Source organism: Panulirus ornatus, chromosome 57 (assembly GCF_036320965.1).
Source record: "Panulirus ornatus isolate Po-2019 chromosome 57, ASM3632096v1, whole genome shotgun sequence".
NCBI lineage: Eukaryota > Metazoa > Arthropoda > Malacostraca > Decapoda > Palinuridae > Panulirus > Panulirus ornatus.
This window is the reverse complement of record NC_092280.1, coordinates 28888011-28914496: the sequence shown is the minus strand read 5'-3', so window position 1 is coordinate 28914496 and position 26486 is coordinate 28888011. Positions and strand designations below refer to the sequence as shown.

The following is a 26486-nucleotide window of genomic DNA, read 5'->3' as shown; positions in this document are numbered from 1 at the left end:
ATACTTGAGATCTTGAGAATTATATATTTATTTTTTCAATGAAAAGGAATTTATTTATTTTATTTTATTTCGAAGCAATAGAGCAATTTATTACAAAGATGATTATTTACAAGTCCGAATGACAGTATAGTGGTTGACGACAAGGTACAGCCCGACTTTTGAGCCGTGACCCACATGCTGTGCTCAGAGCACCAGTAGTCTACTCCCCACACCCCACTTACTCTCCCCACACTCCTCCCGTGCCTGACTGGCTTCAGTCGACTCCCACTTGCTCCATTGGTTTCGGATTTTTTGCTACAAAAAAAAAAACTACGGTTATTTTTGTGTTCACTCTTGCTCATCCTGTGGAGGTGGCACACAATAAAAGTATACAACGGGCACAAAAGGTCCAAAGACTGGGCCACAATGATCGATTTGTTATCATTCAGCCTCATGACCACATTTATGGGGGCTTCTGCTTCGAGGCTGCGCTCTTCCCAGGAGCAGGGAAAATGATGGACTCCTTTGGAGCGAGACTGTATTCCTTTCCCTCAGTTAACGGCGACACAGCCTCCCTAGAGGTGTGTCTTCTCACTCTCGGGGTCAGGTGACGTCGATTGATTATGTAAGAGGTTTTACGGCGAATGAATTAACTCAGCGAGTTTGCCAAAGCGCCATGACAGTTGTTGAACTTTGCTGCATGTTTTCAAGTATGGTACGAGAGCCTGACCTAATGACCTTTAGCTTTTGATATCCATTGAATTAAAAGAGAAAAAGATACATACATACCCCATTGTGCTGAATGCTTCATTTGTCCAGTTACACATAAACAAAAAAGTGTTTTTTTCCTGATAGTGAAGGCTGCGTAAGCAAGGGCTACTAGGCTAAGGCAAACGTAGAACAAGACAAGGTTTTTCCAAGTGATCTTGAATTATACAAGATCAACGAGAATTGAATAAACTTCAGCCAAATTAAACTTTAGTAAAGTAGTTTATGGCCAGATTATCACATGAGTCAGCAAGAGCAGAACACAAATGGTCCAAGTCCGCCGACCATGTCTTGTATATGCAGTCTGGTTCTTCGCTGTCCTCTGGAGACAGATGAAATTCATTTGTCTGTTGGCTGGAAAATGTCCTTAAAATTCCCACAATAACGTCCAGAGTCAGTGTCAAGAATTTAATTTTCAGAATAAAGGTATGTCGATAAAACTGGGGTATCTGGCGTAGGCTAGTGTGTGTGTGTGTGTTTGCATATATAAATAAGAGTAAAAGCTTACATTTATACTTGGGGAAGAGATGGAGAACTCTCTCCCGTAGCTCATTATTAGTAATCACACACTCGCACCGTAACTCATCTGATAAAAAAAAGCCTTTTTTTTTTTTCTTTTAAGTGCTACATCTGAGAAGAGAATGGAAAATATTTCTTTTGCTTATGCTATACTTTTTACACCCAAGGAATTTTAACGTGTTTAAAGCTTTACCTGTAAACACACAAACCATCTTTCATAAGTAATTCATTATTCAGGGTCAGCAAGTGCTGGATATTGTTCTAAAAGTCCCGAGCTCCGTTGAAGAAGCGTTTCTTCAGCAAGTGTTGTGGAACCGTGAAGTGAAATAGGCTAAGCCCAGAGGAAATCAATGCTACGACCATTGCAAAATTTGGAAACCGGTATACTTAAAAGGAAAATGTAATGGAAAGGAGATGTGACTCTTCGAGTGTACAGCAGCCTCTCGTATGCACTTACAGGTAGATAATGAATAAGTAACAACACACTGATTTAGAGAATATGTCACGAAAACTAATAGGCTTACTCGATACGTTAAGAGCACTTGCTGGTGTTACCTTGACCGAGCTGAGTCTGTCGTGTGTGGGACCCAGTCCTCGAGCCGAGGCTGACCTCCAGACTTCCTTTGGTGACGAGACTCACACACGCGTAGAGACAGAGACACACACACACGCGCGCCTTCATGCCTTCTTGACACTTCGCTTCTCCCTAACTCGGTCGTGGGATGCTATTAGCATAATGCAGAGGGTATCATCACCGTTCCTCCAGCAGGCAAGGATACCGTACCTGCTCTTAATTTGTGGCACATACGAGAGTTCTTTCATTGGTCATTTCTTATCGAGGGTCGGATGACACCCGACGCACAAACCTTCTTTCATACTTTTTTTTTTTCCCCTCCAGGGTCAGAAGGAAGCAGACGTGACCCCGTACACACACACACACGTCTGTCATTATTACTTTTCGTGTCCAGTGTCAGAGGGACGCCAGAAGGCAGGTCGTCTGGAGAGTATAACAACTGACCTACTCTTTAAGACGGGACATCATGCCCCAGAACTCGGAAGTTGGCCTCCAGACACTCTCCCTTGCGACCGGCCCTCCGTCACGCAAGCACACACACACACACGTCTTCGTCTGTGTAATACTACACCTCTCACTCACTGCTTCGTGAGATGTCATCTGTAGTCTCTCTGGCCCGCGGCACAGATTGGCCCTGAACTCTCCAGGGCGTGGCACCTCGGATACAAACAGCCACGGACAATGCCTCTGAATGGCACCCACCTCCCTCACGGGAGTGCCACGCCCCTGAGCAAGCGAGAGAGTACACGCTGGGATGACCACGGTCTTCGATCGTGAAGGGCTGCATGCACGCCTGGGGACGTTGCTGGGAATTTCAATGCATCAGAAATGATTCAGCTGTGAAATAATCGCTAATGATGACCTCTCTCCCTTGTGGCATGGCTTGACTTGGTGATGAGGCACATCAGATGTTCACAAGCCTGCCGAAGGCCATGGCGGGTGATCTGATATCAAGGAATACAAATTCAGGAGAAACTTGACCTCACCAGGTTTAAGTCATCCTTGATTCAGTGACCCATCGAATCGTTACGTTTAAGTAGTGTTCGACACCTGAAGGTCTCGACATAAATGGGACTTTATCGTCTTTTCATTCTCTCACAACGGGATAGAAAACGTAGAAATGTACCTGAGTGTCAGTAGGGTTTAGGTCGGTAAATCTTGCTTTTGAAGCAGAGAGGCGTGAGCTTGAAATTCGTCACAGCAGAACGTAACAACAGGTTCGATACGTCTCCAAGTTTAGTGAGGTGAAGGTCCTTGGAGGCTCAGCATCTCAAAAGACATCATTATCTGTGCTTAAACTTTCTCTTAATTCGTCTAAGAGGTTACTGTAATACCGAATTACGTGACTTGAAATAATGACGATAAATGATGTTCAAACATAGGAGTTTTTTTTTCATTACTTATTTTGTCTTTATATAAAGGTACGTATTAAAGATTTTGTAATTGATGAAGGGATGTTTTATTGTTCAGTCATAGCAGATAGTATTTGTTCTTGGTTTTTGTCTTTGGACGGATGTCTGGGCTTGCCAGGATGGTAGGGGGTAAACCAATGGTAATATCTTGATACTACTTTTGTTTAGGTCACATACAGACAGAGCCAAGCTGCATGATTCATCCAAACCTCGGATATATGTGAGGGGGGAAATTGCACACTGCTGGTCTTACAGACGTAGCTACCTACCTTTCGCGTTAGTGTTCACTGTAGCAACGTTTTGTTCCTTCATCTCCATCCATCTCGACTCTGTCTTCATTCCATCCATCCATCCATCAACACAGTGTGAAGTGGATTGTCTCTCTCTCTCTCTCTCTCCTCTCTCTCACACACCATACACCGGCATTTTACCCATGGTCTCAAGCGTCGTAAAGCGGCCCCAGTGTCGAGTTTTATGACCGTAGTGAGGAGAGGGGACGCGGATGTGGACACCACCGTGTCTTGGATGTCTCGCACCAGGCTCCTCTCCTCCTCCTCCTCCTCCTCCTCCTCCTCCTCCTCCTCCCAGCGGGCGACAGGCGCCTCCACCACAGCAGCAGCACTGATCGACTGCACAGCGAAAATGGATCGTGTGTGAATTTAGAAAAGGAGGGGAGGAGGGGAGGGGGGAGTGTGAAATGAGATCATACGGTCAAGCGATGGGAAGAAAAGAAGGATAATGTAGTCATGTTGGGTAGAATATCCCAGGACGACAGTGCCTTATCGTGTAGGTCTCTCTCTCTCTCTCTCTCTCTCTCTCTCTCTCTCTCTCTCTCTCTCTCTCTCTCTCTCTCTCTCTCTCTCTCTCTCTCTCTCTCTCTACCCCACAGTGAACAGTGTACCGGCTCCAGCTGCGTCACGAGACCGCCCACACACACACACACACACACACGCACACACACACACACACACACACACACACACACACACACACACACACACACATCTAGGCCTAAGCCCTCGCCTCAAGCCCAGTATCAAGACAGCTTCCCTCTCTCTCTCTCCGACAGGACACCTGCGGTTGGAGCAGTCACCTCGCCCTCCTAGAGTCTACGCCGGGGCGCCGTCAGGTGTGAAGGTCACGGTCGTTCGACTGGTGGACGACAGGGCAGGCAGCGACGACCTCCTCCTCCTGAACGACACCCGCCACGGTTCCCAGTCGTCCTCGACCTCATGGTCGTCCTCGGAGTACGACCGGTCGCCCCGATATCACCTGCATCAATCTAACTCCACTGACCATAGTTACTTCCACATCGATGAGCTGGGAGGGACCATCACCACCGCCAGGTAAACTACCACTGGGGGTAAACTACTGCAGGTAAACTACCACTAGGTATGAACCACATCCAGGCAAACAGATAAACCACATCAGGTAAACTATTACTAGATAAACCACTGCAGGTGTACTACCGCCCGGTTAACCACCTCTAGAGGTTAACTGCCCATAAGTAAACGACCACTAGGTAAACTACCATAAGATGAATCTCCACTAGGTAAACCACCGCCAGGTCAATTACTGTAAGGTGAAGTACCACTGAATAAGCTACTTTCAGGTAAAACCATCGCCAGGTAAACCTCTCGGATAATTCTTCTAAGTAAACCATCGTCATTGAACCACTGGGCAAACTATGATAGCCAGGTAAACCAACATTAGATACACCTTTCAATTTTTTTTTTTTTTTTTTACGGTTCTCGACTCGAGTGGGTTGTGATCCAACAACCTCACTCCATGAGACAACCTGTCAAGTGGTTTTCTTTTTTTTTTTGACGGTTTCTTGACCTCCCCCCTCTCTCTCTCTCTTCTTGCTAGCCTGTCAAAAGGTATTCTAACCACCCACCCACCACCACCAACCCCCCTGTGTCTCCTCCTTCCGCTCGCTCGCTCACTTCGACCACCCCACCACCAGGTACGTGGACAGGCCGGCGGGAGAGGAATACAGGCTGATCGTGGTGGCGCTCCTGGACGGGAAGGCCATCAACAGACCGCTCACTGTAGCAGCCGCCCACTACAACAAGCACACCCCGAAGCTCTCCCTCCAGCGATACAGGTAAGCCACGGCGGAGGTAAACCAGAATGGAAGTAAGTAAAACTTCGGGGGGGGCAGTTACGGTGGGTGTACACTCCCGTGTTAAGTCCCGAGGGCGGTAAATGATGAAAACTCGGGTAAACCACGAGAGAGGTAGAGTTTAAGTTTAGATTAGGTAGACTGGGGTAAACCACATGGGGTAAAATGGAAACCACAGCGAGTAAAATCGAATAGACTTCAGGGAGTAAACTCAGGCAATTTCCTGTGAAGGTAAACTATCCCCCCCAGTATTACAAGTCAGACACATAAAGTATCCCTTCAGTGCTGCAGATAAACCGTAGTGAAAGTAAACTAAGGTAAACCCCCTGCAGCACTATAGATAAACCACTGTGGCAGTAAACACTACCTCTTCAGCAGTGGATTTAAACACTTCACCACTACAGGGAAACTGCATTGATGAACTCTCCCTTTCAGCATTATGAATTAACTGCAGTGGATACTTTTTTTTTTAAAGTATCGTGAAAGAAAATTAGATCACTTAAGTCTTGTTTAAGTTAGATCGCAATAACGAAGCGAAACGGAAACAAAATCGCTCAAAAATTTAGCTATTCACAGTACTGCTAAAAATCCTGCACTACGCCACAGTGGGTGTAAAGTAGGTATACGTATACTTTCACCGTAAACCACAGTAGGTGTCCTTGCTCTTCATTAGATTAATATTGATAGCTCAAGGGTAGTAGTACCCTCGTGCTTAGGGAGTATAGAGTGTGGCGGCATAGAACTCTCAATGGGTTTCTTGTTCTGTAAACAAAGTCAACCCTTGTGGGGAGTACTTGACACTTATATAAGAGTCCCTAGCGTATATCCTGGCTCTCTCTCTCTCTCTCTCTCTCTCTCTCTCTCTCTCTCTCTCTCTCTCTCTCTCTCTCTCAAGTTAAGCATGGCCTTATGCAACGGCCGAGGTTCGCGCCCCAAGGGAGGTGTCGAGGCAGTTGGTTCGTACAGGAACGAAGGAAGGGAGACTTGATTGAACTGTTTCATTTGCGATGCGATGGATTTTATCAGCTCAGGGTGGTTGTTCTAGCCGTAAAGTGTCGTTGGAAAAAACTATATATATGATGGGTAGTAAAATCGATGCATGGTCAGTATCCTTTTGTTTCCTTTTATTTATTGATAATTATTATCGTGAATGAGATAGTTATTTGAACTATAAAGATGTCTTTCAAACTTTAAGTCACTCCATTAAATGTAGTGTTTCGCAGCTATTTATTCGTAGGTGGTACAGCAGATATCAATTTATGATTCATTCCAATTGACTATGATACCGACGAGAAGATAAACACAAAAGGCATCTTTTCATAAGACTCATGTCGACCTGCAGCACGCATATCCCGTATGTTTATGAGGGTGATGATTGTGAAGAATTTCTTTGGGTTCCGTTTAAGCCATATCCTGGTGAGAAGGGTCACAGGTGTGGTGTCCACAGCTGCTAGGATGCATCCAGCTGTGTTTTCATGGCGCCCTCACTGTGTGTATGTGTAGTGTGTCTGTCAGGGCCTGTTACACAGCGGAGGGATTATAGCGCTCTGTTTTTGTTTCAGAAACTCATTAACCGCCAATCAGTCAACGGTGAAGTGGCTCCATTACTACCATGAAGAGGATTTATTTTTCTGATTAAACAAAGCGTTTGTAGTCTAGGCTCGTGGGATATTACTGATCTTTGGACGAATATCTATGAAATATGAGATCTGTTTAAGATTCGTTTAAATGTTACAACTCTATGGCTGTACGTTGAGATCTGTTTAAGATTCGTTTAAATGTTACAACTCTATGGCTGTCCGTTAGAGAGACGTGACGTCACATTCCACCTTGGTCGCGTAACCGCCTCTTTGTTTACATCCTGAGGATCTGATGTCACATGATTGGCGGCGGAGGAGCTTTAGCTGAGCAGATTTTAAACTCCCCCACAAACTACCCTGTCTTCCCACACATCTCCCCCACTCACTCTGAATCCTCTTCTCCCCATCTGTACCACCTGTCGCCATATTTCCCTTCACAGTGTACGACGCATGCAAGACCCCACTCACTTTGAATCCTCTTCTCCCCATCTGTACCACCTGTCGCCATGTTTCCCCTCACAGTGTACGACGCATGCAAGACCCTGACACCTTGTTGCCTTCGGTGTCATGTTATCCATTTTTCTTTCCTCCAGGACAGGCACACTTCCCCCACTCCCTCCCCCATGACACACACACACACACACACTCCCTCCCCCACGACACACACTGGTCCGCTGACAGCTTCAAGCACCTGTGTTCAAGGTCGTCCTCGACTTTTTCGCTCGCATTACTAAGAAAGTTAGGAGTTTTTGCGACATGTGAGAATGGTCCTCTCTCTATCTCTTTGTTAGATATGGATAAGACCAGAGCCCTATATATAAATGTCTGCAAAACATTCGAAGGTGGAACTCCGTCAAGGACCATTTAAGTATTGTAGGGGAGACTGACTTTAATCAGATTCTCAAGTTTTAAAACTTGTAAAACGAGTCGCTCGTCCTTAATTACATTCATAGTCGGATGCTGACCAAACTTTACTAATATCTGGATATACCATGTCGTATTGACGTTTTGTAAAGAAACAAAAAATGAAAATATTACTAGTTAAGAAATGGAAAGTGTTGAAACTAAAAAAAAAAAATGAAAGACTATGCTTCAAAAAATAGGCAGACATGAAATATACATTAAAACGAACAAAAGGATCATTAACAAAAAAATGGTTTTTATCTTACCAAGAGTAGGCTGTTGTAGATAAAGACTTATTAAGAAACAGGTTGTTACTAATTGGGTATATTGATAAAAGCTATCAAAAAAGGTTATGTTACTAAGAAATGCTTTTCTTTATCAAGCAGTAGGCTGTATTAAAAAGAAATAGGATGTGTTTGAGAATTGGAAGTCGGTGCGATCGTGCAGATGCCATTAGCTTAATTGATGTAAAGAAAAATTAGTGTAGCTTTGTGATAATTTAACTTGTCAGCGTATCATTGATGGATCTTTGGTTTTCGATGTGTCGTTGATGGATCAGTGTCATTCCTTGTCAGTCGACATGAAAATCATGAAGAGTTAAAGAGATTTTTTCCCGCATATTATGAAGTAGAATAAAGAGTATTTAACATTTACTTTTGCAGAGATATATTTCAAAACAATAGGCTATTGTTTATGTGTATCCAGACAAGGTGATATAGAGTAAATAATAGTACACATATACATAAGATAAAGGTGGATGAAAGATTTTAAAGGCTTATTTAAGCATAATTGATGTGATGAAGATGCTCAGACAAAAGAAATAGACATTGTATCTTATCTATTTCTGTCGTCGTGACGTTCAGCGCGGAGGTGGTGGTAAACGCTGAGGTGGGGACGCCTTTGCTGACCGTAAGGGCGTCTGACGACGACACTGTCGACTACAACTCCCACGTTCGGTACTTCCTGGCGGAAAATTCTCTGCCGTTCCGTCTCAGCCCCTTTCTGGACCCGCCGTAAGTACCTGTTGTGCCTGAGGAGAATGAATGGACATGGAGAGAAAGGATAGAAAAGAAAAAAAATATAAGGATTAGGGAAAACAGATAAATAAAAGATAAGTCAAAGGAAAGTTAGGTGTAGGAGGGTAGGTTTGTAAAGAGGAAGATGAGAACTGTCAGGAAAGGGAAAGTATGAAGTGGAAGAGATAAGGAATGAGAGAAGAAAAATTGAGAGATTTGGAGGATGTAAAGTGAAGCAGAGAGACTAGGAGAAGGAAAGGGACGAAAGTTTAGGTAAGAGGAGGAGGATGTAGGAGAACGGAAGAACAGAACGAAAGAAGGGGCACAAGGCGAGAGAGGGGAGGAAGAGAATCGCCATGGGCGAACCTGGCACAGGCATTTATCTCCAGATGCCTCCTCTCTTTCTCCTCCAAAGGTTAATAACTTATTATTGGATCTTAGGTCTCTCGACGTAAAGAAGGCCATCCGTGTCATGTTATAATAATACTGGGAAAATTAAAGACGTGTCAAGTTATAATCACCCATCATGAATGATCTTGAACACTTATCTCTGGTGTTCAAGATCATTTTACAACCACGTACACACAAACTGTGTGTGTGTGTGTGTGTGTGTGTGTGTGTGTGTGTGTGTTTGTAAAGATTCGCCAGAATTTGGTTTGTCACGGGCTCTTGTTAACTGCATTATTGGCATAGGTCGGGTTGTGTGTGTTTGGGGTGCTATTAATGGCACAGGGCTGCCCTTTTGTAACCTCAGTGTAGTTGGCTTTTAGATGGATGTGTGTTATGAATTGCTTCGTCCCAAATAAATTCAAGTCATAAAAACTCGTGTTGTCAGACATTGCAGAAATAATTGTAAACATTGTTGTTTTATGAAAATTATCAAATTTCCATGAAGCGGCTTCACAACCGTACTTCAGTTGTGTACATAACCAGTGTCACACTCCAAGAAACTTTTACATTGACAAATATTTATCTGCAATATTGGTGTGTTAAGTAGCCGATAATGTCGTTGATGCATATACACTCTGATCATATTTACGTGTAACATAACTGTTTCTAGATGCATCGATAGATAATGATTTTTGCCTGTATGTTTTGATCATGAGTAGTGATGGAAGATGATGTATGCTGCAGGAAATGGTCGCCAGTGAGGGTCAACGCCGAGACGGGCGAGGTGCTCGTGTCGGCGCCCCTCGCTCTGGCGTCTTCGCCGCTGGAGCTTCTCGTCGGAGCTGTGGACGATGGGTCTCCTCAGCGATACGATCTTGCCAACCTCACCCTCTACGTCAGGGATATGTCAGGTACACCAGTGTTATGGGGTGTGTCATATACGCTTGTGTAGGAATATGTCGAGTACACCAGTGTCAGGAGCATGTCGATTACGCATATGTCAGGAACATGAGTAAAACAAGTGATAGGGACATGTCGAGGACACCACTGTCAGGAGTATGTCAAAAGCACTAGTGCAAGGGACATGTCGAGTACATCAGTGTCAAAACCATGTCGAGTACTTTAGTGTCCGAGACACGTCGAAAACACTATTGTCTGGAACATGTCGAATAGCACATTGTTATTACTTAACACACGAACATCAAAAACAGAATTTTGTTTTAAGAAACATGTAATGATTTACCATTTGATTAATTTTTTCCTTTAAATTCAGATAGTATTTTATTTTGTTTTTCTCTCCTTTTTTCCGTGGGTTGTATAAATGAAGAGAGTGGACCTATTGTAAATTTAACAGTAGATGTACGAGAGTTTGATGGGCTCTTCACAGAAGTAGTATACCAACATGGCTTAACACACACGACGGGAGATGAGGCCAAAGATGAGGCGAATTGTAAGTTACCCCTGTGTGATCTAGAAGGCAGTTGATATAGCTAGAAAAATAAAATGTTATTCTAAATCGTTTTGGATCTTTCGTATGAAATTAGTGCTGTAGACTAGAGTAGTTTGTCTGATTTTTTGTATCGTTTCTTTTTCTGTTAGGTTTACGTAAAGGTAAGTGATCGAAAGGAGTATTTTTTTTTTGTGTGTGCGTGTGTGTGTGTGTGTGTGTGTGTGTAAGTCTACGGTATGTACACTCCCCGGTTGGATAAATTTGTTGCATGTTTTTCATTTATTTAGAGAGAGAGAGAGACTGTCAACTGGTAGATGCATTGAAAACTATATCATTAGTCCTTTGGCAGAACGAAAGAGGCCTGTAGAATTGACGTCTTAAAAACGAAATTGCGATCGGTGTGAATGAAACTTGGCACCTTTGAAACTCAACATTATATTTTCCTTCGTATTTTAACTATGAGCGAATGATAGTTTTACTGTGTACCAATATGAGAGAAAGACCGCATTTTAGGAACGAGTCCACATGTGCCCTCTGGTAGTTGAAGAGATCATGTAATTTTCACTCTTTGCGAAGTCGTAACGTTTGATTTCGATTTTCGCTTATTGTCGGTTAAACGTGAATTTCCGTACGACTTGGAGGTGAATTAATTTTAGTAGATTGTTGTCTGTAAGACCACTTGCCATTCTAGGACACCAAAGTAGACTGAACGAGAGATGTGAAGGATATCACGAATTGTAGTTCAGCAGCTGGAAGTAAACTCGCCCGATTATAAACCAGAGACAAATGTTTCAGAAAGAACAATGGAGAGGTGGTAGGATAAGGCGAAAACTGGTAGACGGTGTGGTCACCTCACCCGTGGCTGAAGCTGATGTGCTCAAGTCAGTTGGGTGGTTGAATACGGTTCATGGAAGTCTTTCGGGTAAACAGATTCATATGACAGAATTTGCATAGACTTAATAATCGGGCGAATTACCTTCCAGTTATTGAACTAAACCACGTAATATCCATCTGATCACTCGTTCAGTCTACTCAGAACCCTGGAATATATACATGGGCGGCCCTAGCTATTTTAGAGGTCCCTTCACCCTTCAAACTCCTCCTAAATCACGAACTTCAGGGAGATTCGGGGGCATTCCCCAGTAAAGAATTTAAAATTCAAGATGCTTGGGGGAGCATTTCATGCTCTTTGAAGGCTGCCATATAACGTTCGAGACTAGGTGACGCTTGCACGCTCCTCCCGCAAGTGTTACATAATAGTTTGAGCAATAGGGCACCTTCGACTATGGCTGTATCATTATCAGACCGTATTGGAAAGGTACAGCTTCGTCGAACGCCTTCCCGTCCCCAGAGAACCCCACCGTATCCTGTTCCCTCGAGGATTATAGACTTGTAGTTGAAGGAGCCTCATAAAAGGGGTCCGGAGATTATACAAGAAGCTGAGAATTGGTATACGCTTTTATTAAACGGTATCATAACACTATGTAGGACTAAGTTACATAATCTGCAAACAGAAGGATGACAATGAACTTTAGTAATATATTAAATTCAATTCCTTTTGTTTGTAGTCTTGTTAATTTCGTAGACAGTAGACAACGGGGGAATAATATTGTTCTCTTGTTAACGTCGGCAGCTCCACTCAACGTAACGGTCAGCAACACCTCTGAGTCCAGCCTTACAGTGTGCTGGTCTCCTCCCGCCCACGGCCGCCCACAGGGTTACATCCTCACCTACACGCCAGCCGTCGACCACGAGAGCTATGGACAGGGCACCCTCAACTTAACAACTGCTGAGCTACATGCTACAGTGAGTAGTTCGACTCAAATGTGCGTTTGGGTAGAGGTTGACTTAAGTACAATGGACTGCTCTACATGTACGCATCACTTATTACCTGAAGTAATTTTTTTTATATACATATATACTATTTTCTCAACCTTTATATCACTAACCAGCTTTTCCTTTCCGATTTTCAGCTGTTCCCCCAAAAGCACATCAGCTTAAGTGAGGAAGGGGATGATGTGGTTTCAGGTGTAATGGAAATCTACCGCTACTGTGCCATGGTGGGCGGCCTTGCGAGTTGGACTGAGTACGTTGTGGGCGTGCAGGCGTGGGCGGGAGACCGAGTGTCTATAGCCACCAAACCTGTCCTAGCCACCACCAGGAGTGACTGTGAGTGTTGTGTTATCCAAGATCAAGGTGTTTGAATCCTACATTTTGCTTATGATTATGTAAGTAGTATCAGTCTTGGGCGAACCCAAATACGTCGTACTCTGTTGATATAACGTATGGTTTTCTCTCTTGTTTATACCATCTCATCATTTACCCACTTATCCCCACCCCCTCCTCCCTCTCTCAATCTCCAGCTGCTACCTTACCTCACAACTACGGTAGCAGAACCATTATGGCACCCGTCACCCTCCTGCATGGGTGGCAAGCCCCGCGGCTAACGATGAGCGGGTCTTGGCTAGGGTCAAGTTTCGAGGGAGTGAGAGAGACAGCGATGTCGATTTCGCCGGTGCATGGTCCAGAAGAGTTCTAAGAACCTGATTATTATGATAGAGAATTAATTCACGGCTACTTTAACGCTGTTATCTCATTGCTGTTGAAACAGTCATGGTCTTATAGATGAGAAGTGTAAAATAAGGCACTAAACATCGTAAGTGCTCTTTAATGTTTTCGGACATTTCTGTTTATTTCCGAGACTGTTACGATACAGATTTTTTTCTCTCTGGTCTCATTAGCCAGCTCGGCAGTAGGTGCAGTTGTTTGAAACAACCTTGGCTCTCCTACAGTCAAACAAACAAGATGGACACTTGATCTGCCTCACCGCCAGGGTGGAGGGAGCAAAACAAGGGGTTATTGGTAACGGGTATTACATATGCCGCCCCGGCAGCTGCCAGGGAGTGTTGGGTGTCACACCCCACCCAGTGTCATGTAGGTCACCACCGTGCTCCGTCGGGAGGTGTCGGGTGTCACACCCACCCAGTGTCGTGTAGGTCACCACCATGCACCGTAGGTGTCATGTGTCACATCCACTCAACGTTGTCATGAGGGTGGATGTGACAACACCACGTGTTCACTGATTTCAAATGTTTCAAGGGACGTATTTTTACTGAGGAAAATTCAGCAGGATCAGTATATGGGATTTTACTTTCATAGGACAGAGTATGTGCAATTTACGCACCTCAGGTTTCAGGGGTGAGTCTGGTATTTTTATCATATTGTTTTTCATCGTTTTTCATCCCACCGAGAAAGTGGGAGAAACCGTAGCAAAGTACCCAGGATCCCGGGCCTTTGCAGGGCTCAGGAGTTGGGAGATAAAATTTAGAAATGAGGTGACCATATAATAGAAAAATGTAAATAATAAGATTTAGTAGGGATTATCAATTTTTGCAGTCTAGCCCGTCTCTCGGGCAGCCGTCTTAGGGGACCAAAATATGCTACCTATTTCCCCAGGGTCTACATCAGTCCCTTGTTACTTTTTCTCTTTCTTATGGAATGTATAATGTTAAAAAGAACTGGCAAATGATATAACGGAGTGGATGTGACAGGAATTGGACCGTACCGCTAGTGGAAGAATTCAGTGCATTATCAGTGGTAGGGTGTATTGTTAATGAAAAGGTATAGTGCATTTTCAGTGGCAGGTTACATTTTACCATCAGTGATAGGCTTTGCAACACTGCTAGCGGCAGGGTTCATTGCAAGTGGTAGGGATCATTGCAACACCAGTTGCACGGTTTATTGCATTGGTGATTGCAAGGCTGTTGCATAATTTATCGCAATTTACTAGACTACTGCGACACTTTATCATTGTATGAAATTTTTCAAACCTTAAGATGAATATAAAAAGATATTGTTTTGGGTCACAGGTTTTAAATGTAAGTCCAAAATGGTTTTAAAAAAATCACCTCAAAAACCAAATATTAGTTTGCTTAATATTTTGCACTATAAAGGATCATAATTGACGACTCACCTCAGAGTGATCAAGGTATTGTGATTAAATCTGGTAATAACCTCATATATTTTTAGAGAGTGACATCAGTCCAAGATCCTGAGATATGGGTCTTTGTAGTTTAAGAGTTAGAGAGTCATCAGAAGAGTCAGAAATTCTGGAACTTTACATAAATATTGGAACTATTTGTTTGAAACTTGGAACTTTTAGCAGTCTCTTATATTTTATATGCGATAATGAAACTAAGCTAATTAGCTCATGCAAATTAAAAAATGTATATCTTGAGTGTAGCAGATACGGTACAATCATTTCCAATTAGGGGTGCCAAATAAGCAACGCACTATTATTTACCATCTTGTCATACCTGAGCACAGTCAAAATTACCTTTTGCTAACTAGTTTGAATTATTCGTATTCAGAGTTGACCATAACTGTGATTATTATTAATCTTCATTTTTATTTCATTTAGTATTACTCTTTTTGATAGTGTTTTCTTTCTCAAGATTGTGCAGAAGGGGTGTGTGGAAAGGGTAATTGCACCCTTCAACAGTCACCTCCAGGCTACATCTGCTCCTGCCCTTTAGGTTACTATGGCCCAAACTGCACACACCGAAATCCATGTCTCCCTGACAATCCTTGCATGCATTTTGGTAAGTTCATCAGCACTTTATGACCTCACAAGCATGTAGATATGACACTCTCCATTGATATGTGTTGATTACTTCTACATTATTATTTCTGTATATAATAACTTTTCAGGAAAGTGCCACAATGCATCAGATGGTTCACACACCTGTGAGTGCCTACGAGGATTTTATGGCCCAGAATGCTCACAGATAGACCCTTGTGCAGCAGTTTCAGCAAATCCATGTGGTAATGGAGGAACTTGTGTAAGGTATGCAATGATGGTACTCAACTTTAATCAAAGAAGTTAGAGATGTTGTCACATGATTGCAGATTTTGAAGTATTAATGACCGAATAGATTGGTGAAAAGAGAGTTCATTCAACTTCATCTGGAACTTTGAAGTAACTGAAGAATTATGCTATAAATGTATTTCCATTCATGTTTATTTGATTACTTTTGTGAGTTATGGGGAAAGAGTTTTACTCTTATGCTTTCATGCATGATACTTTTTTTTAACCTTATGAACACATACACTCCCCAGCTAAAGTTGTATTCATTCACTGACCAACCCCAAAGAGAAGGAAACAGCTGAGTTGGCAGTGAGCTGGCTGCCCTGTCTGGGATTCAAACCTGGGCCTGTTAGTCTGGTGGTTTGCAACACTGACCATTGTCCATATATACAGTACAGGGAGGGAGTTCTATACATGGGGCCCTATCTCTTGCAATGTGTATTGATGTTTATAATTGCCTGATGTAACTCCCTGTTTGTGTGTATGGGGAGAAAGTTTTACATTTATGGAATCTCATCTTTGAATCTCTCTTATTACCTTTTCAACTTATGATGTTCTTTGCATATTCTTTTGGCTCGTGTAGCTTGTTTCACTATCCACCATTCAAACCATAGAAGTTTTGTTTTATGTGTGGTTGTCGCTCATTTGATAAAGGAAGGGAATTTCATTCATGTAGGCTCCCATTTCTTAACCTCTGATTTCTATTCTTAATGTTCTTTAGCTTCACTCTGTTGTCATTTACCTTGTTCTGTCCATCTCTTCCTCAGTTACTGTCAGAGAATTTCTTCCAATTTTTTTTTTTTTACCAAAACCAGCTTATACTACTGTACTGTTGTAAAAAAGATCATTTAGTGATTGAACCTGGAGTGACTGGAAGTAGATAAAAAGTTTGGTTGAAAGCAGGTAAATCTCACAGTACCAGGTTATTAAGTGATAACTATTTCCTGAAGCTTTTATTTCTGTATTTTCTCCTCTTTGCAATTAATCTCAAGACAGTACAGTACCTGTATTGTATATTATATTTAATGTATCTGGCCCCCAGCCAGACATAAATTTCTGTTAAATGGCATGCATCTTCAAATATTGTAGGCTCAGAAATTTATTGTATGTGTATGTACATAATCCATTGTCAGTTTATTTAATGCAGATGATATACAATGATGAAATTCTCTTATTCAGTAAATTTAAAAAAGCACATCATTCATTACAAACTTTATTTAATGCTGTGCTCTAGTAGCATCTAAGAAAGTAAAATTAAAAAGTAGTAGTTTTTTTAATAGGAAGTTATAATAATGATGAGAAAAATAACAATAGAGCTTATAGATATGTGAAATACTTTACAAAAATTAAAGTGATAATATATCCATATGAAATTTAAACTCATTTGGCATAACAAGCCCCAATTCATTTAGTATTTAGCTGGAATACTGTGTGATGAATTTCTTGACTAAATCTCAGTTTTCTGTACTGATACACATATAGTTGGTAGAAAGAGCTGAATTAATACAAATTTCCTTACTTCTTGACATCATCCCCAGAAGGTTCCAAGTCCCTCAATATAGTGTCCGGTAAGAGTTTCTGCAGCAACTGTAAATAGAATTGTTGTATCTGTGCACTTGCCATTCTGCTTCCAGACATCAAGCCAAACCATTCCCTGTATATATTCATATACATATTCATTATTATTGTTTTTGATTTGTAAGGGTCTAAAGATGCACTTAGTATCAGTAAAAAGTGGTATAATTATGAATGTTTTATTGCTTTTGAAGGGCATGTTACTGTTTGCTAATGATTACTGTCTGTAAATGTGTAAAGGCTGCCAAAGGGCATGAAAATATATACTAATAATTGTTCTCTGTATGTTGGCTGCTTAAAGGCACATAAATGTTTGCTTTTGACAACTGCCTTAGGTTTAAAATTCACATTGTGCTAAAATTTTATTTGTTGCACCATTCCTTATGTTGACCCAAATCTACCTTTTCCCATCTTATGTATGTATTGATAGCATTTATACAGGTTTCCTGTATTTCTTTTACTTTTTAAGATAATCAGTGGAGATATATATGATTTTGCATGATGAATTTTTTGAAATGTAACTTCATTTCTTAATGCCTGATGCTTCCTTGGATCTTATCACGGATTTCATACTGTGCAAAATTTCCAAAATATAGAGGAATTGATAGGACTGGACCTATCTGTGCCTTTTTATGTGGTATGCTCTATGCATCAGTCAAGTTGCACTTGATAAGTATGAATCATGCTCATTAGTTAGTATTTAGTTTCATATAGAAAATACTTATTGTGGTTTGTTTGTAATTGTCATAATCAAGATTAGATAAGTTTTTAGGTTCGAGTGGATTAAAATATGTGAAGACCCAAAAGTTAGATAGCATAAGCTAAGTTCTGGGGAACTAAAGATTTGCATTCAAACCAACAAATCTTACTTAACCTTACCTGCTGTGACTTTAACAGCTAATCCAGAGGAGAATATTGGACTTAGTGAAATCAAACTGCTGGTGGAAATTTATTCCCCTAATTGTTATTACAAAAATAGATTTCCTTGTGGTAAATCAGAAAATAAGCTTTCAGTATGCAGAACTGAACTGAAATTTTATAATTTTTATACTTTTGATATCTGAAATTTTAAAATGTTTAAACTTTTGCTGTAAGAACTTAGCTTTATTCTCCCCTCTGCAACGTTATTTTAATTATATATTTGTTATGACATATTTCAAATATTTAAGAATGAAGAAAGACTACTTTTTCAGATAGTTTAACATCTTTCTCTGTCATCTTTGAGTATTATGTTAATAGCAAAATTTTTTTTATGCATGATATTTGGTGACATTTGTTGTATATGTCCATAATGAGCAAATTCGAAAACAACAGCATGTTGCCATTGTCCCAGAATATTCGAGTATTTGAATTTAAGCACAGTCAGCACCTTATCCTCAAAATGGCATGTCAGAATGTCATTGTCAGGTGCCTCTTTTTCTTTATAGTGTAGGCCTCAGTCAACAATGCTTTTTATCTATCCATAGTATGAAATGATTAAGGATCATAATCATCAGGTTTGAAAATTCCTTTGTAAATGATTGGGTGTCTTGACATGTGAAGAGTTAAAAAAAAGAAATGAAATGCATCTTCTTCCCCGAAGTAGATGCAGAACTTTTTCAAATGTACTCATGTACATGTTGATGGAAAAGTACTACTTACATCACCTAAGTTTTCTTTTAACATACCTAGATGATTTTTTACAAGTGATTCTTAATTTTAGAGCTGAATATGTCATTATCTTGTCTTCCTAATTGTTGTATTGTCAACGAATTGCTTACATTCTTATGTGGCGTGCTTCATTTTTCACTTTGTTGTATGTAAATTCTTTGTACAATCCCTGCTAGATAATCTGATGACTGGTTCATTGTAATAAGTAAACTGTTTCTTAAAATGAAAGTTAACATTTCATTTAAAGCTGATATCATCATAATGTTCTTTCCACCTAAGACCTTACATTTCCTACCACCAGTGAATGTGAAATAATAAAACTTGATGCATTTTTGCTGTCTGTTGCAGCCAACTAAATAGTACCCAGATGTAATCCATACTGTGCTCTCAGATCTAGTTTTCTGTTTGTATCTAAGCAGTTTTTTTTTATTCCATTCTATTTGTGCTCTGTGAAATATGATTTATTCTTTAAACAGCCAAGAAAGTGGAAAGTACACATGCCAGTGTCCCAAAGGATATTTTGGAGGAACCTGTGAACACCAGGACCCTTGCGTTTCTAGTCCTTGTCAGCATGGTGGCATGTGTACCAACCTTACGGACACTACCTTCACCTGTCACTGTGCTCCAGGATACAGAGGTAAAGAGAACATTATTAGAGTAAAGCTTATATGTAAAGTTATTTCATTCAAGTGATGACTTCATCAGTCTTAACAAACTGTATACTGTATTATTGTTTGGTTGTTAGATAGGTATTTTAGGAAGAAATGATGAATGAGTGCTGACAGTTATGTAGTTTTGGAAGATAAAGAGAGATTTTGAATGTACCTCTGATTCACATTTTTAGTAGAATATGTCTCCAGGAAGTAGAGTCCTTTACTTGTTAATACAGATACACTGTCCAGATTTAAACTGTATATGCAAGGTTTACTCTTTTTTATGTTGTTCTTTACTATTAGCATCATTTAGAAATAAAGGACTTTATCTTGTTTTCCCATAGTTTATGATCTTCAAACTGTATAGAGCAACATACTTAGGCTTTAATAACCCATTTCTACAGTTTATGTATGAACAGTAACAGTAGCAGTGCCACATGGTTGGTCTTACAACCATTGCAGTTTATGACACTGTAAATTATTTACCAAAAGAACTGGATGCGTACCTGTATATGTTTGTGGATGATTGTTAGTTCATGAGAGAAGTAAGAGAGGATGTTTCCTTCCTGTTATTTTGCTCGTAAGATCAGATCCATAGTAATGTGAATATAAAGACATAGTTACTAGCAGGATTATTCAAAGAAACAGACGGTCATTGTGGGCAGGATCCAAACCTGCGTTATGAGGTATGCAAACCAGGAGCAATAGAATCAGGGAATTTTTTTCCCAAGTGAACCTTTAACTCCAGAGGACTATAGCAAGCAGTACTTCCTACTGCTGTATTCCATTTGAAGTAATTTTGACCAACAAATTCTACCTTGTGAGAGAAAATGACAAGTGTCAATTTGAAGGGAATAGTTGGCATTAAATAGATCTAAGGGACAGTGAGCTTAAGATACTTAAGATATTAGATACCCGAGTCATTTGATTTAGCCAAAGTATGTACCTTGCAAGAAGAGTTTGAATCCTGTTTAACAAGTTTCACGGTCTTGTCATTATGCATATGCTCACACCTAGATGATGTAGTGTTCTGAATTTTAATTATCTGGTTTGCATGCCTCACAGTGCAGTTTTGAACCCTTTTTTATATAATATGCATCACTAACTCTTTTATATAGTACATTGTATCCATTCATTTCTGATATCATTGGTCCACTCTTTATTTTATTGGGTAGCTCATGCACATAAGGACATGCATCTTTTATGGGAATCAGGTTTAGAGGTGTGGGGTCTGCAGCCCTAAACCATCAAGCTAACACAGCAGGGATGCTCAGTGCTGTATGGGAGACTTTATGCCTTGCTTACCCTGTGTGACATATCGTGTAAATCAAATGAATTTTAGAATTTTTTTTATAAACATAAAGGAGAAGGAAACAGTTTGAAGGAAATGGCTAGACAGTCAAAGGGATGCACAGTGCCACTAGGGTGAACAGGTTCTTGTTTTGAGTTGCTGGATAACCCATTGGTTCGAAGATACCTGGACTTTATCCCTTGAAATGCAGGTCTTAGTCCACCTAAGGATTATAGTCTGTTAAAAAGTTACTCATATGAATTTAACATATTCAGTATTACATCATGACTGGATCCCTGAAATCTGAAGGAAAAAATGTCATGCTGTCATAAGCCGGTCCACTGTTATGAATATCACATTACTAGTACATGTAGCAGAATGGTATTACCTTATAGTGACATTTGTCTTTACAATTAGGTGTTACGCATGAGACTTATAGTGCTTAGTGTCATTTGATGCAGATGATGAATTAGGATTAAATTTAGCAATCACAGATAGCCTTTCATGTGCTTCTGTTTCTCTTGGGAGTGTTTTAGCATATTCATTTAGTACTATTTGTTCCAGAATTAGCTGTCAGTGGTTTCTTGTTTAATCTAAGGTCTTGTAACTTCTTAAAATTCTTTGTCTCCTGCTTTTATCATGTCCTCCTGTGCCTTTATTGGCATTTTCTGCAGGAGTTGAGTGTGAGGTGAATATAAATGAGTGTAGCAGTTCCCCTTGTCTTAATGGCGCTACATGTATTGATGGTGTGGCATCATTCATGTGTCTCTGCATCCCTGGTTACACAGGTGAACACTGTTTGTGGTATAAAGTGTGTTGAAGTCCTGCAGTGTCTGTAATCAATAATGGGACTTTTGCAGTTATGTATGTAATTATCTAATTATGTATGCAACATTATAAAATGATACTTTTATTTTTCATATGAGGATTTGCTATTGTTGACATTCACAGAGCTATCAAGATTGCTAAAGTGTAAGACATAAATCATGTAGAGCTGTACATTTTTGGTTTAAATTCACTGAACAAAGCCATAGATATATTTATTACCTTCTTGTATTTCATGAAATTAGCTGGAAACTTAGTTGATCTTTTTTTAGCGAGTAGGGCAATTGTTCCATCTAGATCTTAGAATTTTTGAACATTTTATAAAAGACTTCCATTCATATTCACTTTCATTTTTTTCCTCACTCTTTTTTGTACTTCATTAATGCTTCTTAAAATACCTGTATGTAGTTTTGTGTGCACAGTGCAGTCTTGATTTTTGTTTCTGGGAGGAGAATCCTCACAAGCAATTGAGATCTTACCTCTCTTTGAATGAGATATAGTGATATGTGTAATTAAGCCAAAAGTGTTGCTGTATTTTGTTAACCCACAAATAGCATAAAATCTCCCCTGATTCTGCAAGTTTTCTTTTTAAGTTTACAGTTTAGAAAAGATAAATGGTAATTTATATTCATTGAAGATAAATGGTAATTTATATTAATTTGTAACAATGTTGGTAATAACTGAAGCTGTTCTGATGCTTTTCACACATATCTTAGATTTCTAAAATGTAAGGCATAAACCCTCGTATTTATTATTACTTAAATTAAATGTATACCTGAATATTCTTGTAATGGAACAGATGATACATAGTTTTGAAAACATACTTGAATTCATTAAAAGTGTTTAGTGAGGTTGCATTGTTATGTATTTAGAATCTTTACTTTTACAATATGGTCTCATTTTTAGAACATCCTGTGAATTGCCAAACTAGCATATTTTAAGTATGAAAAAATATATGAAGCAAAACCCACTAACTAAAATTAACAAATGTTTCCTCAGGCAAGGTGTGTCAGGCAGAACTTAATGAATGTGTTCCTAATCCCTGTATTAGAGGAAACTGCACAGACCTCATTAATGACTTCTTTTGCGATTGTCCAAAGGGTTGGGGTGGCAAGATTTGTGATGAGGACCTAGGTAAGTATTTTGTATGTCACTTGTTAGCAAACTATGCATAAGGACACAGGACCCTTCACTTTTCATAAAAGCTTATCATTGCTGGATAAAGTGTAACAAATTGTGCTTTCTTATTTATAGCAATATGAACTAATTTGATCACCTTTTTAGTATTCTAAAAGCCCTTACAAAATTGCATCCATTAATTGATAGTATGTACTGACAACACATTGAGCAAAATTTCATGACATTATTTATATGATTTGTATGGAATCATAAGGAGCGTAGGCCTTTTTGCTCAGAAAGCCTTTGGCATCTTTGCCTTCATTTTAATCTCTAACTTGTAATTTTCCACACATAGACAGAATGTCTTGCAAATACTCTTTTCATTACACTGAATATTAACACATTTTCGTAGGTTTAGCTTTATTAACAATAATACAGTATAGGAATACCATATGAGCTACAATAAGAAAATCATAGACTCTTGTTTGAAGAATCTTCATAATATATGGTGTAATTTACAAATTTGGTCAAATAGACTTAAAAAATTGGTAATGAATGTCTTGTATAAGGAAAGATTCTGTTCTACTTCCATATTTCAGTTTTATTCAAAACTGGAAGTGTAGGATTTCAACATCATTCCATTTCCTTTGGTAGCAAATTTGTTTCTCTTCCGTTTTACTGTAACCTTCAGTTATATAGTTTCAACACCTGGTGCAAAGTCACATTCCTCAGTGGTTAAAGTGTGATCTACCTTCATTTGATATGTAATCCTTTATCTTTTCATGGGCTTGTGAAGCCCATTCTTCACCCATTAGTGCATAAGACATTACCTTTTCTTTCTAATCCATCTCTTCATGATATATGGATGCATCATGCTCACCAGCACATAAGTAGCAGTATGGTTTATTGTTTTAGTCCCTTTTATGAATAAGTAAGATGTAATTATTCCTTTTTTCCCTGTTTCATCAGTTATTTCAGTTTATCTGCCATTTTAATTTTTTTTCATGATCAAATGTCTCCTTTTCCCAATGTGGTGAATGGTCACATCTGATAAAGCTTTCAAACCATTTCATTAATGGGATTTCAAGAGGAATTCTCAAATCATTTTTTCAAAATTTCCACACACATTCAGATGATGTTAGGCACATGACACCCAAATATGCATATCCCATTACTGAGCCCATTCCCTTCCTGGCCTTTGACACCCCACAGCACTCAGTCAACTCATCTTGTCATAATTTACACAGATGGCAAGCATAACTAATTAAGCACAGATCATTTACAATCTTACCAGGTCAGAAAGAATATATAGGTTTGAAGCTGATAGTTGCAGTGACATTTATTTGCAGTTTCTAGATATTGTCATTCTTTCATGATGGAAACATTTCAAAATTTTCTGATCTTTGACAAAGCAGAGTGGTGAAGTTCCTGTTACCTTTAGAAATGATCATATCAAGACCCTCTTATTTATTCATTATTGTACTTAATCGCCGTATCCTGCGTCAGGGAGGTAGTGCAAGGAAACAGACGAGAAATGGCCCAACTCACCCACATGCACATATACATGCATATACATTTCAGTGTATACATACACAGACATATACATATATACACATTTACATATTCATACTTGCTGCCTTCATCCATTCCAGTCGCCACCCCGCCACACATGAATGAATATTCTCTCTCACAATTTTCTTTGGGTCAAGTTAGGTTATGTCATTAGAGGAAATTGGTTCCTTCCTGCATTCTTCTTAAGTTTATGTACTTTTTTTATAGAAGTACATTTTTTCTGAGTCTTTTTCATTCACACATCTCTTGCTTTTTGTGTTTATACCCTCCAGAAATGAATTTCCCCTATTTTCTCTGTGTTCAAGTAATTCATTCTCAGAGTTAACAAGCTTGTTATTGTCATGCCAGTGTCTTATTTAGGGAACCATTACCTCCTTAGGGTATGTAATACATGCTCGTTTTTTCTCCATAGAAGGCACACAAAAGGATACCAGTACATAAAGAGACACTTTTCTCATATTTCTCCCTATTACCCATTACTTGATCATGAAGGCATTATTATATGTGGCTGTCACTTTACAAGGAAGACCTGTTTTGTTGCAAGAGAGATTGATTCCCAGGATGTGTGTATTTACACATTTGCCAGTAATAACACTCACCTTCAAACAAGTATTGCAGAGTGAGATTAGCAGGTGCCTTTAAAAGTTGTTAGATGGGGAATGGCTCAACCAGTTAACAGGTGGGATAGGTTTTCATGCATTTCATTTCAGCTACGTGAGGAGAAAGTTATCAGGCTATCATGAACAACTAAAGATTTCCACCCAAGGACCAAAAATGTGGTATTTCAATGAAACCAGCACTGGAATGTAACTCTTTACACATTCAGGGATATAACGTCACCTTCATCAAAGCAGGCTTTTTTTTTAGTAATTTTTCCCCATAGAACTATTGCACTTCCTTGTTGGTTTTATTCATAAGATTAACCCACTACTATACATCTGTAGTGGGTTAAAAGTGAGAAGTTTCTGCTCATATTAACTTTTAATTTTTGCTGACACTGTTATGGCTTCTGCAATTGCATTTTTGCTGGATTAGCTGCAGCTTCTTTTTACAGTGCACATACCTTGCTTTGTTCATAATGAGCCACCCTTACAGACGAGTGTGCCTCTTCTCCCTGCCTCAATGGTGCCACTTGCATCGATGGGCTGGCATCCTTCTTATGTGACTGTGCCCTAGGATACAGTGGCCAGACATGTGATATTCCAGGTAAGATACTAAACTCGTGGAAATTATATTTGATTTGGTAATGATGATACTGAATATTGATTGCTACTCTCTCAACTTGTGTGTTTAATTTCTGTTTATTAGGAATGCATTTCAGTCATTGTTACATATGCTACTTATGTAAGCAAATTCTTCCTACTTTTTATTATTCCTGACTTTCACTGTTCTCCAGTAGTTTAAATATTCTTAGAATCAAGTATTCCTTGATATATGTGCTTCACTTTCATTTTAAATCCTTACCTAGTCTAGCAATACTGTATGAAGCATTTTTGTCTGGAAATACATGATTTTTTTTTTTTTTAATGAACTTAGATTTCACTGAGGCTAACTTCACATAATTGATATTAGATTGTAGGGGTTTCTTTATCCTCACATATTTGAAAGTATCAACAGGCAGTATATATGAAAATTTTGAACAAGTTTGAAATACACATATCCTTTACTTTAGGGAATAGGTGTGTTCTTGAAAAGTTGTCCATATAGCAAACCCCATTTTCCCATACATTGACATCATATAATTAGAGATGCCAACTTAAGCTGCAGGAGCCATTAGAAAGGTCCTGGGTAACACCAGAACCCTTATATAGAAATTGATCCTCAGATAACTCTAAATAAATAAGTATACATATAATAGGGATCAGGTGTTTGCTTTGAAGAATGTATGTGAGAAATACTTAGAAAAGCAAATGGATTTGTATGTAGCATTTATGGATCTGGAGAAGGCATATGATAGAGTTGATAGAGATGCTCTGTGGAAGGTATTAAGAATATATGGTGTGGGAGGCAAGTTGTTAGAAGCAGTGAAAAGTTTTTATCGAGGATGTAAGGCATGTGTACGTGTAGGAAGAGAGGAAAGTGATTGGTTCTCAGTGAATGTAGGTTTGCGGCAGGGGTGTGTGATGTCTCCATGGTTGTTTAATTTGTTTATGGATGGGGTTGTTAGGGAGGTAAATGCAAGAGTCTTGGAAAGAGGGGCAAGTATGAAGTCTGTTGG

At 39.6% G+C, this 26486-nt stretch overlaps 1 protein-coding gene across 5 annotated transcripts in view; it reads left to right on the top strand.

The window, feature by feature from the left end:
• LOC139766370 (uncharacterized) overlaps nucleotides 1-26486 on the top strand; it is a 130137-nt gene that overhangs the window by 78334 nt on the left and 25317 nt on the right. The window contains exons 2-14 of one of the 5 annotated variants that reach the window (XM_071694908.1): nucleotides 4322-4598; nucleotides 5219-5359; nucleotides 8724-8873; nucleotides 10011-10177; nucleotides 12350-12522; nucleotides 12690-12885; nucleotides 15171-15317; nucleotides 15427-15562; nucleotides 17122-17151; nucleotides 19285-19445; nucleotides 21427-21540; nucleotides 22577-22711; nucleotides 25364-25474. In XM_071694908.1, coding sequence (XP_071551009.1) covers nucleotides 4322-4598; nucleotides 5219-5359; nucleotides 8724-8873; nucleotides 10011-10177; nucleotides 12350-12522; nucleotides 12690-12885; nucleotides 15171-15317; nucleotides 15427-15562; nucleotides 17122-17151; nucleotides 19285-19445; nucleotides 21427-21540; nucleotides 22577-22711; nucleotides 25364-25474 — 1938 coding nt within the window. The remainder of the gene's footprint in view (nucleotides 1-4321; nucleotides 4599-5218; nucleotides 5360-8723; nucleotides 8874-10010; nucleotides 10178-12349; nucleotides 12523-12689; nucleotides 12886-15170; nucleotides 15318-15426; nucleotides 15563-17121; nucleotides 17152-19284; nucleotides 19446-21426; nucleotides 21541-22576; nucleotides 22712-25363; nucleotides 25475-26486) is intronic. The other 4 variants (XM_071694911.1, XM_071694909.1, XM_071694910.1 and 1 more) reach the window with 4 other exon arrangements.